The 15,220-nt window shown below is 37.7% G+C and overlaps 1 protein-coding gene across 3 annotated transcripts in view; it reads left to right on the plus strand.

Moving 5' to 3' along the window:
• Nucleotides 1–15,220, plus strand: part of LOC138306576 (protein DOP1A-like) — a 64,370-nt gene that overhangs the window by 16,621 nt on the left and 32,529 nt on the right. For all 3 annotated transcript variants that reach the window (XM_069247016.1, XM_069247028.1, XM_069247022.1), the window contains exons 14-25: nt 74–256; nt 415–540; nt 1,359–1,499; nt 1,759–1,919; nt 4,015–4,081; nt 4,276–4,420; nt 4,658–4,758; nt 6,942–7,051; nt 8,118–8,329; nt 11,118–11,270; nt 14,494–14,633; nt 14,949–15,004. In XM_069247016.1, coding sequence (XP_069103117.1) covers nt 74–256; nt 415–540; nt 1,359–1,499; nt 1,759–1,919; nt 4,015–4,081; nt 4,276–4,420; nt 4,658–4,758; nt 6,942–7,051; nt 8,118–8,329; nt 11,118–11,270; nt 14,494–14,633; nt 14,949–15,004 — 1,595 coding nt within the window. The remainder of the gene's footprint in view (nt 1–73; nt 257–414; nt 541–1,358; nt 1,500–1,758; nt 1,920–4,014; nt 4,082–4,275; nt 4,421–4,657; nt 4,759–6,941; nt 7,052–8,117; nt 8,330–11,117; nt 11,271–14,493; nt 14,634–14,948; nt 15,005–15,220) is intronic.

Here is a 15,220-nt window from a genome sequence, read left to right on the forward strand (position 1 = left end):
CATGCATGTAGACTATGCCAGGTTAGATGTTCATAATGTGTTTGTATGTAAAATGAGAAATGTGGTTTTACAGGAAACTAGTCCCCAGCGAGAAATCCCTCTTGTCCCAGTGATGGATGCCCGTAGAAGTCTTCTCAGCATAATGCCCCGAATCATCTCTTGTCTCACATCACTCTGGAAGGCAGTCAATTTTGCAGAAGAAATAGCAGGGGACGAGAACAAATCACACCCAACATGGATCATGGGAACACCAAAGGTAAAACAGGCCCTTTTCACACTCTGTATTGATTCTGCTACTTGCAAACGAGTCAATTTGTTGTAAAATTCAATTACAGTGTGTATAAAATGTTGTTCAGATTATCCGCCAGAAGATTCTTGAGATTTGGATTCCTGTATTAATTATGTGTTGTCCAGGTTGTCCGCCAGAAAATCCTTGAGTTCCTGAGCCCTATATCATTGCCCCATGGAACAAATCTACTGGCAGCAGTTGGTGTGGCCTGGAATGATCGCATGCTCAAAAACGGAGTCTCATATAAAAAGGTAAAATCATTATATTATTGCATTATCGTTGTTACCATGTGAACATGACTTGTTAATCCTCACTGAGAATCTGTTTGTATTTTTCATTTTCATTTTATGTGATTTTGCATGGAGTAATTTTACCTGTCTATCAATAAATATGTACAGTCATCTTAAAGACACTGCAACAAAGTCAATAACCTTACCACTAAGTCAATAACCTTACCACTAAGTCAATAACCTTACCACTATTATTAGTCAATAACCTTACTACTAAGTCAATATCCTTACCACTAAGTCAATAACCTTACCACTTAGTCAATAACCTTACCAATAAGTCAATAACCTTACCACTAAGTCAATAACCTTACCACTATTATAAGTCAATAACCTTACTACTAAGTCAATAACCTTACCACTAAGTCAATAACCTTACCACTAAGTCAATAACCTTACCACTAAGTCAATAACCTTACCACTATTATAAGTCAATAACCTTACCACTAAGTCAATAACCTTACCACTAAGTCAATAACCTTACCACTAAGTCAATAACCTTACCACTAAGTCAATAACCTTACCACTAATTCAATTACCTTACCACTATTATAAGTCAATAACCTTACCACTAAGTCAATATCCTTACCACTAAGTCAATAACCTTACCAATATTATAAGTCAATAACCTTACCACTAAGTCAATAACCTTACCACTAAGTCAATAACCTTACCACTAAGTCAATAACCTTACCACTAAGAGAAGCATGGTTAACTTTAGATACAGAGAGCCTATTAGAATACCATCACCTGTAAGTTATCCTTTGCTTTGACTTTTGTAGGGATCAGTTCCTGCTACAGATGACCAGTTACTGTTGGTGGACCTAGTCAGTGCCATCAGAGTGCTGCCCACTGATACACTTGTCCAAACGGTCAAACAGGTGCTCAAACAGCCACCGCCCACCAATCTCAGTCGTACCAGGGTAAGTGGTACTTTAATCAGGTAACATAATCAGCTAATCCAATGTATATATTTAATTGATGCAATACTTATAAGATGTTTGTGAGATTTGCTTTAGAAATAAAACCAAAAAATAAAGTAGAATTGTCCTCAAATGCCTATACCTGTATCACTCATTTTTAACCAAATTTCACCTTATATGTTAGGTTTTTGTTTAGAATTCAACTCTAACTTTGAGGATTTTATTTAAGCACATTATTTACTTTTTTCCATATTAACAGAAGAACATACCCCTGGAGGTGAATATGCTGCAGTTTTTCTATGCCTACGTACAACAGACCTCAGCTAGTCAGCTTGTAGACTCCTGGAACTCACTGTGTTCTCTACTCAGAGATAGTCTACAGCTTAATCTTCTACCACCGGGCAAGTTTATACTGCTGCAGTAAGTATCCAGGCAAATTTATACTGCTGCAGTAAGTATCTGGGCAAATTTATACTGCAGCAGTAAGTATCCGGGCAAATTTATACTGCTGCAGTAAGTATCTAGGCAAATTTATATTGCTGCAGTAAGTATCCAGGCAAATTTATACTGCTGCAGTAAGTATCTGGGCAAATTTATTCTGCTGCAGTAAGTATCTGGGCAAATTTACTGCTGTAGTAAGTATCCGGGCAAATTTATACTGTTGCAAAGTAAGTATCTGGGTAAATTTATATTGCTGCAGTAAGGATCTTTGCAAATGTATTCTGCTGCAGTAAGTATCCAGGCAAATTTATACTGCTGCAGTAAGTATCCGGGCAAAATTATACTGCTGCAGTAAGTATCCGGGCAAATTTATACTACTGCAGTAAGTATCTGGGCAAATTTATATTGCTGCAGTTAGTATCCGGGCAAATTTATACTGCTGCAGTAAGTATCTGGGCAAATTTTATTACTGCAGTAAGTATCCAGGCAAATTTATACTGCTGCAGTAAATATCCAGGCAAATTTATACTGCTGCAGTAAGTATCTGGACAAATTTGTATTGCTGCAGTAAGTATCCGGGCAAATTTATTCTGCTGAAGTAAGTATCTGGGCAAATTTATACTGCTGCAGTAAGTATCCAGGCAAATTTATACTGCTGCAGTAAGTATCCAGGCAAATTTATACTGCTGCAGTAAGGATCCGGGCAAATTTTTATTGCTGAAGTAAGTGTGCGGGCGTATTTATACTGCTGCAGTAAGTATCCGGGCAAATTTATACTGTTGCAAAGTAAGTATCTGGGTAAATTTATTCTGCTGCAGTAAGTATCTGGGCAAATTTACTGCTGTAGTAAGTATCCGGGCAAATTTATACTGTTGCAAAGTAAGTATCTGGGTAAATTTATATTGCTGCAGTAAGGATCTTTGCAAATGTATTCTGCTGCAGTAAGTATCCAGGCAAATTTATACTGCTGCAGTAAGTATCCGGGCAAATTTATACTGCTGCAGTAAGTATCCGGGCAAATTTATACTACTGCAGTAAGTATCTGGGCAAATTTATATTGCTGCAGTTAGTATCCGGGCAAATTTATACTGCTGCAGTAAGTATCTGGGCAAATTTTATTACTGCAGTAAGTATCCAGGCAAATTTATACTGCTGCAGTAAATATCCAGGCAAATTTATACTGCTGCAGTAAGTATCTGGACAAATTTGTATTGCTGCAGTAAGTATCCGGGCAAATTTATTCTGCTGAAGTAAGTATCTGGGCAAATTTATACTGCTGCAGTAAGTATCCAGGCAAATTTATACTGCTGCAGTAAGTATCCAGGCAAATTTATACTGCTGCAGTAAGGATCCGGGCAAATTTTTATTGCTGAAGTAAGTGTGCGGGCGTATTTATACTGCTGCAGTAAGTATCCGGGCAAATTTATACTGTTGCAAAGTAAGTATCTGGGTAAATTTATATTGCTGCAGTAAGGATCTTTGCAAATCTATTCTGCTGCAGTAAGTATCCAGGCAAATTTATACTGCTGCAGTAAGTATCCGGGCAAATTTATACTGCTGCAGTAAGTATCCGGGCAAATTAATACTGCTGCAGTAAGTATCGGGGCAAATTTATATCTTTGTAGTAAGTGTCGGGGCAAATTTAAACTGCTTCAGTTAGTATCTGAGCAAATTTATACTTTTGTAGTGAATATCAGGGCAAATTTATACTGTTGTAGTAAATATCAGGGCAAATTTTTACTGCTACACTAAGTATAGACATACAGGATTGGTAGAGGTTTTTAGGCTAAAAATAAGGGGAGACAATTAGGAAGGACAAAGTAAGTTAGGAATTTAAGATGAGAAGAAATAAGATCTCACATTTAGTCACCTTATACGTTCATGCAAGGGGAAGCAGTAGGTACAATTCTAACAATCAACCTGAAGCACGAAGGATGAATAGGGGTAAAAATGGGTAATAATCTATGACCAGGCAAATTTACACAGATACATGAAGTAAAATAAAATGAAGGTAAACACTGAATGAAAATGGAAATCTATATGTGTGTAATCCATGTAAATTTTTACATTGTAGAATTTTAAATGAGTTTGTGCAGAAGATGCCATCAATGGAAAATAAGAAAAATCAGAAGGAGTTACAGGTAAAAATTGTTGGCTGTGTCTAGTGTATTTAGCAGACAGTGATATTTTCTATCACAATTTAATATGTAATGGCTGTTAACACTGTGGTTGTATTTTAAAGGATTTCTTTTGTAGAAGATGTTAAAGATAATCTTGTAACAACTAATGCTAGGATAGACTTTGTTTAACTGACTTATTATGGTTAATGTTAAAGGATATCACCCAGAAGTTGCTGGAGTCTGTCGGTTTGATAGCAGGTTCCTCACTCGAACAGACTACCTGGCTTCGACGGAATCTGGCTGTAAAACCAGGCCCTCAGACAGATCGTCCAGATGATGAAGATATTGGTGATGAGACAGGTACGTAGTATCAGCTGGTTATTGTCTGTGTCAATGTCTGCATTTGTCTGTTTGCTTAGTCTGAATAAACTTTGGAGTAAGTTTGATTATAATAGTAAAATTAGGGATTTTCGTATAGGAAAGATGTAGTTCTCTTGCATGAAAGTGTGGTATTAAGTGTTTTTATGAATTGAATCACTTTTACATAATTTTCATATGAGCTACATAAAACATAAAAATTGGTTTCCATGACAATAGACTCTGAAGTAGCAGCCAGAGAGAGGCGAGTGGTCGACCCTAAACTTACCAGTGTGGTTGACTCTAAGTACAGTGTGCAAGCTTTGTCCATTTTGGCTGAGGTAGGCTATGATCTGTGTTTGTAATATCCACCTGATATCTGTTGTCCATTAATTTACTATTAATTTACTGTCTTCAAGACAAAATAATATAAACCCTACAAAAATATGACATTGTATTGATAAGAGCAGTGGAAAACCAAAGGAGCTTTGTTGTACAATTAAAAATGCATCTGGTTTGTAATTACAGTGTACAGTAAAACCCCGTTATATTGCCAACCGTTTTACCGCCAAAGCCGCTTATCGCCATGAATTTATTCAGAACGGATTTCCCTCCATACAAATACACCCGTTATACCGCCAAACCCGCTTATCACCATGAATTTATTCAGAACGGATTTCCCTCCATACAAATACACCCGTTATACCGCCAAACCCGCTTATCGCCATGAATTTATTCAGAAAGGATTTTCCTCCATACAAATACACCCGTTATACCGCCAAACCCGCTTATTGCCATGAATTTATTCAGAACGGATTTCCCTCCATACAAATACACCCGTTATACTGCCAAACCCGCTTATCGCCATGAATTTATTCAGAACGGATTTCCCTCCATACAAATACACCCGTTATACCGCCAAACCCGCTTATCGCCATGAATTTATTCAGAACGGATTTCCCTCCATACAAATACACCTGTTATACCGCCAAACCCGCTTATCGCCATGAATTTATTCAGAACGGATTTCCCTCCATACAAATACACCCGTTATACCGCCAAACCCGCTTATCGCCATGAATTTCCCTCCATACAAATACACCCGTTATACCGCCAAACCCGCTAATCGCCATGAATTTATTCAGAACGGATTTCCCTCCATACAAATACACCCGTTATACCGCCAAACCCGCTTATCGCCATGAATTTATTCATAACGGATTTCCCTCCATATAAATACACCCGTTATACCGCCAAACCCGCCTACTGCCATCCGCCATCACATTCGTGGAACAAATGATTAAAATAGCACTATAATGACCTCGTTAATATCGACAAATTCTGTTAATAGGGACACTTGTTTTCATACATTGTTACGGAGTAACAGCTTCACCATCAGAACAGTAAAGATGTGGAACAGTTTACCAGAAGATGTTGTTTCAGCACCAAACATTAACTGCTTCAAAAATAGACTTGATACTAATTGGAAAAACGAAGACGTAATTTTCAACTACAGGGCTACCATAACCGGAAAATGAACAGTATATGTTAAAACATGACATTTTCGAGTCCGGTGAAGAGGAACAATAGTTCCTGTACTGGAAATTATCTATATCTATATCTATAAGGTGCTCGACTGCCGACAGACTGGTAATCAGCTACACACACTATGGCCGAGTGTACGACCGTGTGTACACAGTGAAATCAATTAACAATATGGGTACACCTTTGTTATTGTTTTACAGGTAGGTGTCGCAAATTGTGGTAAATAAAACTCACTTCTGTACATGTGTTTTACGTAATATTAACGTTAATTGTTTATTGACCAAAAGGAACCCACAAGTCTGTTTCTCGATATCGCCGATCGTTTATATTGAACCATAAAATGCAACTAGCAATTTCAAAAGCGATACATTGTATACATATTACGTATGTGCAGAAGAATCCGCCGTTTACTAGTAAGATCAAATCGTCATCTAATTGCCATTTATTACCGGAGTACCTGTATTGATATTTGCAGACATATGTGCGGAAGTGAGGTCACGACTGCACTGCGCTTGTTCAGAACTTCTATTCTTTTTTTCCGAGCGGGATTTCCCGGGATAGAAATATCATGTAACCGAGAAAATCCCAGCTAGCAGACAATTACGGCACGATACTTGGTAACACAAACAAGTTCGGTTTACGTATTTTACGCACAAAAAGATGACATATTTATTGAAAGACTACTATTGAAATTTACTTTGATTTTGTAACTATTCGTATTACAGTACATAATAGTATGAAGTGGCCGTTCAGTACACAGACTGACTAGAAAGTCTGTTTTAGTACGGCAAGATTTGAACGACAAATCCGATACACCGCCAAACTCCATATATCGCCAAAATCTAGGAAAACAGAAGGTGGCGATATAACGGGGTTTTACTGTATTTTCATCTTTTTTATTGGCCTTGACCACATGTCTTATATTTAACTTCCCTTGGATTGTACTTCTATCTGAACATAAACTGATGTTTTTTTTTAGCTGACATCTCCTCTATTAGATGTGGTGTACAGTAGTGAAGAGAAAGACAAAGTGGCTCCATTCCTGACCACCATCATGTATAACGTCTTCCCATATCTCCGTAATCATACGTACGTTGGCTCACGATTTTAATCACACTTCTTGATTTAGGACAATAAATGTTTTAGGCCTATACATGTATTTTATAATACTTCCATGTCCAAGAGGTCATTGACAGATGAACAATATGATTATTTCTCAAGACTCAAGATTGTAGGTCCAGAGATTTGGTATTTGGTCTGTTGTAAGCCTTGATGAACACATATGTGACCTTTACCAGCTTTCAAGGTCACCTGTTTGTTTGATAGACAGGATTTGTTTTAATAACCACAGAAAACACCATTGATCAACAACCAGTACCATACTTTTAGGTGACCCAGAGATAAATGGTCACTGTCAACCATCTGAATTGACCACGATCAAGCTTGGTCATAATAATTGGTCAATGGTGTATTTAGGTAATAATCTGAAAAAATCCTCAGTGGAATTAGGTCTTTTTTTTATCCCTAGTGAAACGATATTAAATTGGGCTCCGTCCGTCTGACCAAGATTCTTTTCCGGGCTATAACTCAAAAAGCGTTCAATGCAGCTCCTTGAAACTTTCTGTATACATCAGACAAGTGCCCTGGTTGTGCCTTTTGCTATTGCGGACCTTCCAGATTGGAATTTTTCCATTACCATGGAAACTTATTTGATAACACCAAATTACTGTTTCCTTTTGTTTCCGAACAATGACTCCAAAAACGTTTAACGTAGCACCAGGAAATTTTCTGTATATATCAGACAAGTGCCCTAGGTGTGCCTTTTGCTACTGCAGACCTTCCATGTTTGGTGTTTTTTCTGTTACCATGGAACTTAGTCAAAAATATCAAATTACAGAATTTACTGTTTCTTTTGGTTACCTGCTGTTAATTTTTTTAAAGTTATATTTGAATAATTATTATTCTGACCTTGATGTATTTGGGTTTTTATACCAAATGTGGGTAATACCACACTTTGCGGCTTCTTGTTTCTAGGAGGTTTTGATATCATTATGCAGCTTATCAACAATGATTAGATGTCTATTTCTGACCTTAGGTGATCATTTAGACTTAAAAACAGACCCAGTTATAATAGAAGTTTTATGTTTTCCTTTAGGACTCACAATCTGCCGAGCTTCCGAGCATGTTCCCAGATCCTGGCCAGCGTGAGTGGGTACCAGTACACTAGGAAATCATGGAGACGGGAAGCCCTTGAAATGTTACTGGATCCAGGATTTTTCCAGATGGACATCAAGTGTATTGGCTATTGGCGAAGTATCATTGATAACTTGATGACTCATGATAAGACTACATTTAAAGACTTGATGAGTGAGTATATCAAGCATCAATTAGACTAAGTAGAGTATATCAACCATTAATTAGTGGAGTATATCAACCATCAATTAGTGGAGTATATCAACCATCAATTAGTGGAGTATATCAACCATCAATTAGTGGAGTATATTAACCATTAATTAGACTAAGTAGAGTATATCAACTATCAATTAGACTAAGTAGAGTATATCAACCATTAATTAGACAAAGTAGAGTATATCAACCATTAATTAGTGGAGTATATCAACCATCAATTAGACAAAGTAGAGTATATCTAACATCAATTAGTGGAGTATATCAACCATCAATTAGACTAAGTAGAGTATAACAACCATCAATTAGACTAAGTAGAGTATATCAACCATTAATTAGACAAAGTAGAGTATATCAACCATTAATTAGACAAAGTAGAGTATATCAACCATCAATTAGTGGAGTATATCAACCATCAATTAGACTAAGTAGAGTATATCAACCATCAATTAGTGGGGTATATCAACCAGTAATTAGACAAAGTAGAGTATATCAACCATTAATTAGACAAAGTAGAGTATATCAACCATCAATTAGTGGAGTATATAAACCATCAATTAGTGGAGTATATCAACCATTAATTAGACAAAGTAGAGTATATCAACCATCAATTAGTGGAGTATATCAACCAGTAATTAGACAAAGTAGAGTATATCAACCAGTAATTAGACAAAGTAGAGTATATCAACCATTAATTAGTGGAGTATATCAACCATCAATTAGACAAAGTAGAGTATATCTAACATCAATTAGTGGAGTATATCAACCATCAATTAGACTAAGTAGAGTATAACAACCATCAATTAGACTAAGTAGAGTATATCAACCATTAATTAGACAAAGTAGAGTATATCAACCATTAATTAGACAAAGTAGAGTATATCAACCATCAATTAGTGGAGTATATCAACCATCAATTAGACTAAGTAGAGTATATCAACCATTAATTAGACAAAGTAGAGTATATCAACCATTAATTAGACAAAGTAGAGTATATCAACCATTAATTAGACAAAGTAGAGTATATCAACCATTAATTAGACAAAGTAGAGTATATCAACCATCAATTAGTGGAGTATATCAACCATCAATTAGACAAAGTAGAGTATATCTAACATCAATTAGTGGAGTATATCAACCATTAATTAGACAAAGTAGAGTATATCAACCATTAATTAGACAAAGTAGAGTGTATCAACCATTAATTAGACAAAGTAGAGTATATCAACCATTAATTAGACAAAGTAGAGTATATCAACCATCAATTAGTGGAGTATATCAACCATCAATTAGACAAAGTAGAGTATATCAACCATTAATTAGACAAAGTAGAGTATATCAACCATCAATTAGTGGAGTATATCAACCATTAATTAGACAAAGTAGAGTATATCAACCATTAATTAGACAAAGTAGAGTATATCAACCATTAATTAGACAAAGTAGAGTATATCAACCATTAATTAGACAAAGTAGAGTATATCAACCATCAATTAGAGTATATCAACCATTAATTAGACAAAGTAGAGTATATCAACCATTAATTAGACTAAGTAGAGTATATCAACCATTAATTAGTGGAGTATATCAACCATTAATTAGACAAAGTAGAGTATATCAACCATCAATTAGTGGAGTATATCAACCATTAATTAGACAAAGTAGAGTATATCAACCATCAATAAGTGCAGTATATCAACCAGTAATTAGACAAAGTAGAGTATATCAACCATCAATTAGTGGAGTATATCAACCATCAATTAGACAAAGTAGAGTATATCAACCATCAATTAGTGGAGTATATCAACCATCAATTAGTGGAGTATATCAACCATCAATTAGTGGAGTATATCAACCATCAATTAGTGGAGTATATCAACCATCAATTAGTGGAGTATATCAACCATCAATTAGACAAAGTAGAGTATATCAACCATTAATTATACTAAGTAGAGTATATCAACCATTAATTAGACTAAGTAGAGTATATCAACCATCAATTAGACTAAGTAGAGTATATCAACCATTATTTAGTGGAGTATATCAACCATCAATTAGTGGAGTATATCAACCATCAATTCGTGGAGTATATCAACCATTACTTAGACGAAGTAGAGTATATCAACCATCAATTAGTGGAGTATATCAACCATCAATTAGACTCAGTAGAGTATATCAATGATCAATTAGTAGAGTATATCAACCATTAATTAGACAAAGTAGAGTATATCAACCATCAATTAGTGGAGTATATCAACCATCAATTAGAAAAAGTAGAGTATATCTAACATCAATTAGTGGAGTATATCAACCATCAATTAGACTAAGTAGAGTATATCAACCATTAATTATTAGTCTGGTGGGCTTAAAAATTATTTCATAAAATTTTCAAATTGTTTTATTGGAAGAAAGAAAGGAATGATGAAAGAAAAGCTATAATTATGAATTGAAAAGATAGATCACTATACTAACCTTTTTGTTGAAATGTTAAACTGAAATGATGGTGAGAAAGCTTTTTCTAATAAGAATAATAAGAATAGAGTAAATATGAATAAAGTGACAGGATAATTATAATTTTTAAATATTCATATAAACATAGATATTAGTTTGAAGTCATGCTGGTTAAAAAATGGAGAATATTATGTGGCAAAATCCATATCACATGTCATATCAGTCTGAGAAGCCAATATCAGACAGAGGGTTTTATAAAGCATGACTACTGTAACACTTCTGTTTATCTCTTGTTTAGGTCGTGTGACAGTAACACAGTCAGGATCACTCAGTCTGTTCAGCAGTAAGGAGTTAGAACTAGAACAGAGAAGTCACATGTTAAAACGCCTTGCCTTCACCATCTTCTGTAGTGAACCTGACCAATACCAGAAGTCTATGCCCGAGATCCAAGGTAAAGGAGCTCTATAGTCACAGTGTGTGTGAGCTTCATAAATACAACTACTGACTGCATGCATACAAGCTTACAACTAACCCAATAGATTAAAAACATTGTGTTCAGTCTTTTCACTAGGAGTAGTATATACCAATCTCCCATCAAGCTTACAATATAGGTAGCCTGTATTTTCACCAGAGCGATTAGCTGAGAGCTTGAGACACCCCAACCATCCAACAAATTAACAATCTCTATTTTTAGCTCACCTGGCCCGAAGGGCCGGTGAGCTTATGTCATGGCGCGGCGTCCATCGTCCGTCCGTCCGTCCGTCCGTCCGTCGTCCGTCCAACCGTCCGTCCATCAACATTTCCTTTAAATCGCTACTAGTCATAGAGTTCTGCATGGATTGTAACCAAATTTGGCCACAAACATCCTTGGGGGAGGGGAAACAGAACTTGTATAAATTTTGGCTCTGGTCCCCCGGGGGCAGGAGGGGCGAGGCCCAATAGGGGAAATAGAGGTAAATCCTTTAAATCGCTACTAGTCATAGACTTTTGAATGGAATGTAACTAAATTTGGCCACAAACATCCTTGGGGGAAGGGGAACAGAACTTGTATAAATTTTGGCTCTGATCCCCCGGGGGCAGGAGGGGCGGGGCCCAATAGGGGAAATAGAGGTAAATCCTTTAAATCGCTACTTGTCATAGAGTTCTGAATGGAATGTAACTAAATTTGGCCACAAACATCCTTGGGGGAAGGGGAACAGAACTTGTATAAATTTTGGCTCTGACCCCCCGGGGGCAGGAGGGGCGGGGCCCAATAGGGGTAATAGAGGTAAATCCTTTAAATCGCTTCTTGTCATAGAGCTCTGAATGGAATGTAACCAAATTTGGCCACAAACATCCTTTGGGGAAGGGGAACAGAACTTGTATAAATTTTGGCTCTGGTCCCCCGGGGGCAGGAGGGGCGGGGCCCAATAGGGGAAATAGAGGTAAATCCTTTAAATCGCTACTTGTCGTAGAGTTCTGAATGAAATGTAACTAAATTTGGCCACAAACATCCTTGGGGGAAGGGGAACAGAACTTGTATAAATTTTGGCTCTGACCCCCCGGGGGCAGGAGGGGCGGGGCCCAATAGGGGTAATAGAGGTAAATCCTTTAATCGCTTCTAGTCATATAGTTCTGAATGGAAAGTAACTAAATTTGGCCACAAACATCCTTGGGGGAAGGGGAACAGAACTTGTATAAATTTTGGCTCTGACCCCCCGGGGGCAGGAGGGGTGGGGCCCAATAGGGGAAATAGAGGTAAATCCTTTAAATCGCTACTTGTCGTAGAGTTCTGAATGGAATGTAACTAAATTTGGCCACAAACATCCTTGGGGGAAGGGGAACAGAACTTGTATAAATTTTGGCTCTGACCCCCCGGGGGCAGGAGGGACGGGGCCGAATAGGGGTAATAGAGGTAAATCCTTTAAATCGCTTCTTGTCATTGAGCTCTGAATGGAATGTAACCAAATTTGGCCACAAACATCCTTTGGGGAAGGGGAACAGAACTTGTATAAATTTTGGCTCTGGTCCCCCGGGGGCAGGAGGGGCGGGGCCCAATAGGGGAAATAGAGGTAAATCCTTTAAATCACTTCGTGTCATAGAGCTCTGAATGGAATGTAACCAAATTTGGCCACAAACATCCTTTGGGGAAGGGGAACAGAACTTGTATAAATTTTGGCTCTGGTCCCCTTGGGGCAGGAGGGGCGGGGCCCAATAGGGCCAATAGGGGAAATAGAGGTAAATCCTTTAAATCGCTACTTGTAATAGAGTTCTACATGAATTGTAACCAAATTCTGCCACAAACATCCTTGGGGGAAGGGGAACAGAACTTGTGTAAATTTTGACTCTGGTAGGGGAAATAGAGGTAATTCGTTTAAATTGCTACTAGTCATAGAGTTCTGAATGGAATGTAACCAAATTTGGCCACAAACATCCTTGGGGGAAGGGGAACAGAACTTGTATAAATTTTGGCTCTGGTCCCCCGGGGGCAGGAGGGGCGGGACCCAATAGGGGTAATAGAGGTAAATCCTTTAAATCGCTACTAGTCATAGAGTTCTGAATGGAATGTAACCAAATTTGGCCACAAACATCCTTGGGGGAGGGGGAACAGACCTTGTGTAAATTTTGGCTCTGACCCCCCGGGGGCAGGAGGGGCGGTGGCCCAATAGGGGAAATAGAGGTAAATCCTTTAAATCTCTACTTGTCCTAGAGCTCTACATGAATTGTAACCAAATTTGGCCACAAAAATCCTTGGGGGAAGGGGAACAGAACTTGTATAAATTTTGGCTCTGATCCCCCAGGGGCAGTAGGGGCGGGGTCCAATAGGGGAAATAGAGGTAAATCCTTTAAATCACTACTTGTCATAGAGTTCTGGATGGAATTTAACCAAATTTGGCCACAAACATCCTTTGGGGAAGGGGAACAGAACTTGTATCAATTTTGGCTCTGGTCCCCCGGGGGTAGGAGGGGCGGGGCCCAATAGGGGTAATAGAGGTAAATCCTTTAAATCGCTACTAGTCATAGAGTTCTGAATTGAATGTAACCAAATTTGGCCACAGACATCCTTTGGGGAAGGGGAACAGAACTTCTATAAATTTTTGCTCTGACCCCCCCGGGGGCAGGAGGGGTGGGGCCCAATAGGGGAAATAGAGGTAAATCCTTTAAATCGCTACTAGTCATAGAGTTCTGCATGGATTGTAACCAAATTTGGCCACAGACATCCTTGGGGGAAGGGAAACAGAACTTGTATAAATTTTGACTCTGGCCCCGGGTGGGGCCCAATAGGGGAAATAGAGGTAAATCCTATAAATCACTTCTTGATCTAGAGTTTTGTTTGGATTGTGACCAAATTTGGCCATAAACATCCTTGGAAGAAGGGGAACAGAACTTGAATAAATTTTGGCTCTGACCCCCTGGGGGCGGGAGAGGTGGGGCCCAATAGGGGATTTAGAGGTTAATATTAAAATTCCTTCAGAAAAGAAACAATGAACCTGTATTCAGAACATTACTTGGCATTACAAACCAGGTGAGCGATACAGGCCCCCTGGGCCTCTTGTTTCTAGAACAGCAGGCCAAGAGTCTGTAAGACCACACCAGACTAACAACTGTATTTTCCTTAGAATGACAAGCGGAGAGCCTGTGACTTCCTGTTAAATCTTGCAAATAAATAAGTGTAGCTCTGATTTTTTTCCTAGAACGATTAGCCGAGAGTCTACGACTCCCACATCAGGTGCCATCCATCATGGCTCAGGTGTTTACGTGTTTCCGTGTGCTGATCCTACGGATGTCTGCTCACCATCTCACCTCACTCTGGCCGACGGTCATCACTGAAATGGTACTGACTGTAGTGTAAAATAAGGGTTTAATGATCTTAGGGTGATAAAGATATAACGAAGACAATGACATCAGAGGCCTGACTTGATATTAATTATCCGAATTCTGTTAAACTCTTTTTCCTATGAGAGAAATTCACATTGATTTCATCAAGTGTTCCCATTCAGAATGGAATTTATTCTTAATTAGACTAGACTAAGTTCTTATTTATTTCTAAATTGTTTATAATTTTGAAACAAAAAATCAGATGCCTATAAATATATTCAAATTAAATGAAGTAAACTGTGAATATAATACAGTACATATCTGTTATTAGGTCCATGTGTTTATGCAGATAGAACAGGAGATGTCTAACGATACTGAAGAGTACAAGTGAGTACCACACGAATCAGTTAGGATCAAACGATTGGTTGTAATACTATATTGGATTATAGTCTAATGCTCAACGAATTACATGTTATATACCCCCTCCATATATACAACAAGTCACCTTATTTATCAGGGCTTATATACTGCCACAATTAGCAATATAAGAATCATTTCCAATTTCTTTCGAAATCTATCAAAACAGATGATAATTAAATACCA

This window comes from Argopecten irradians, chromosome 1 (genome assembly GCF_041381155.1).
Source record: "Argopecten irradians isolate NY chromosome 1, Ai_NY, whole genome shotgun sequence".
NCBI lineage: Eukaryota > Metazoa > Mollusca > Bivalvia > Pectinida > Pectinidae > Argopecten > Argopecten irradians.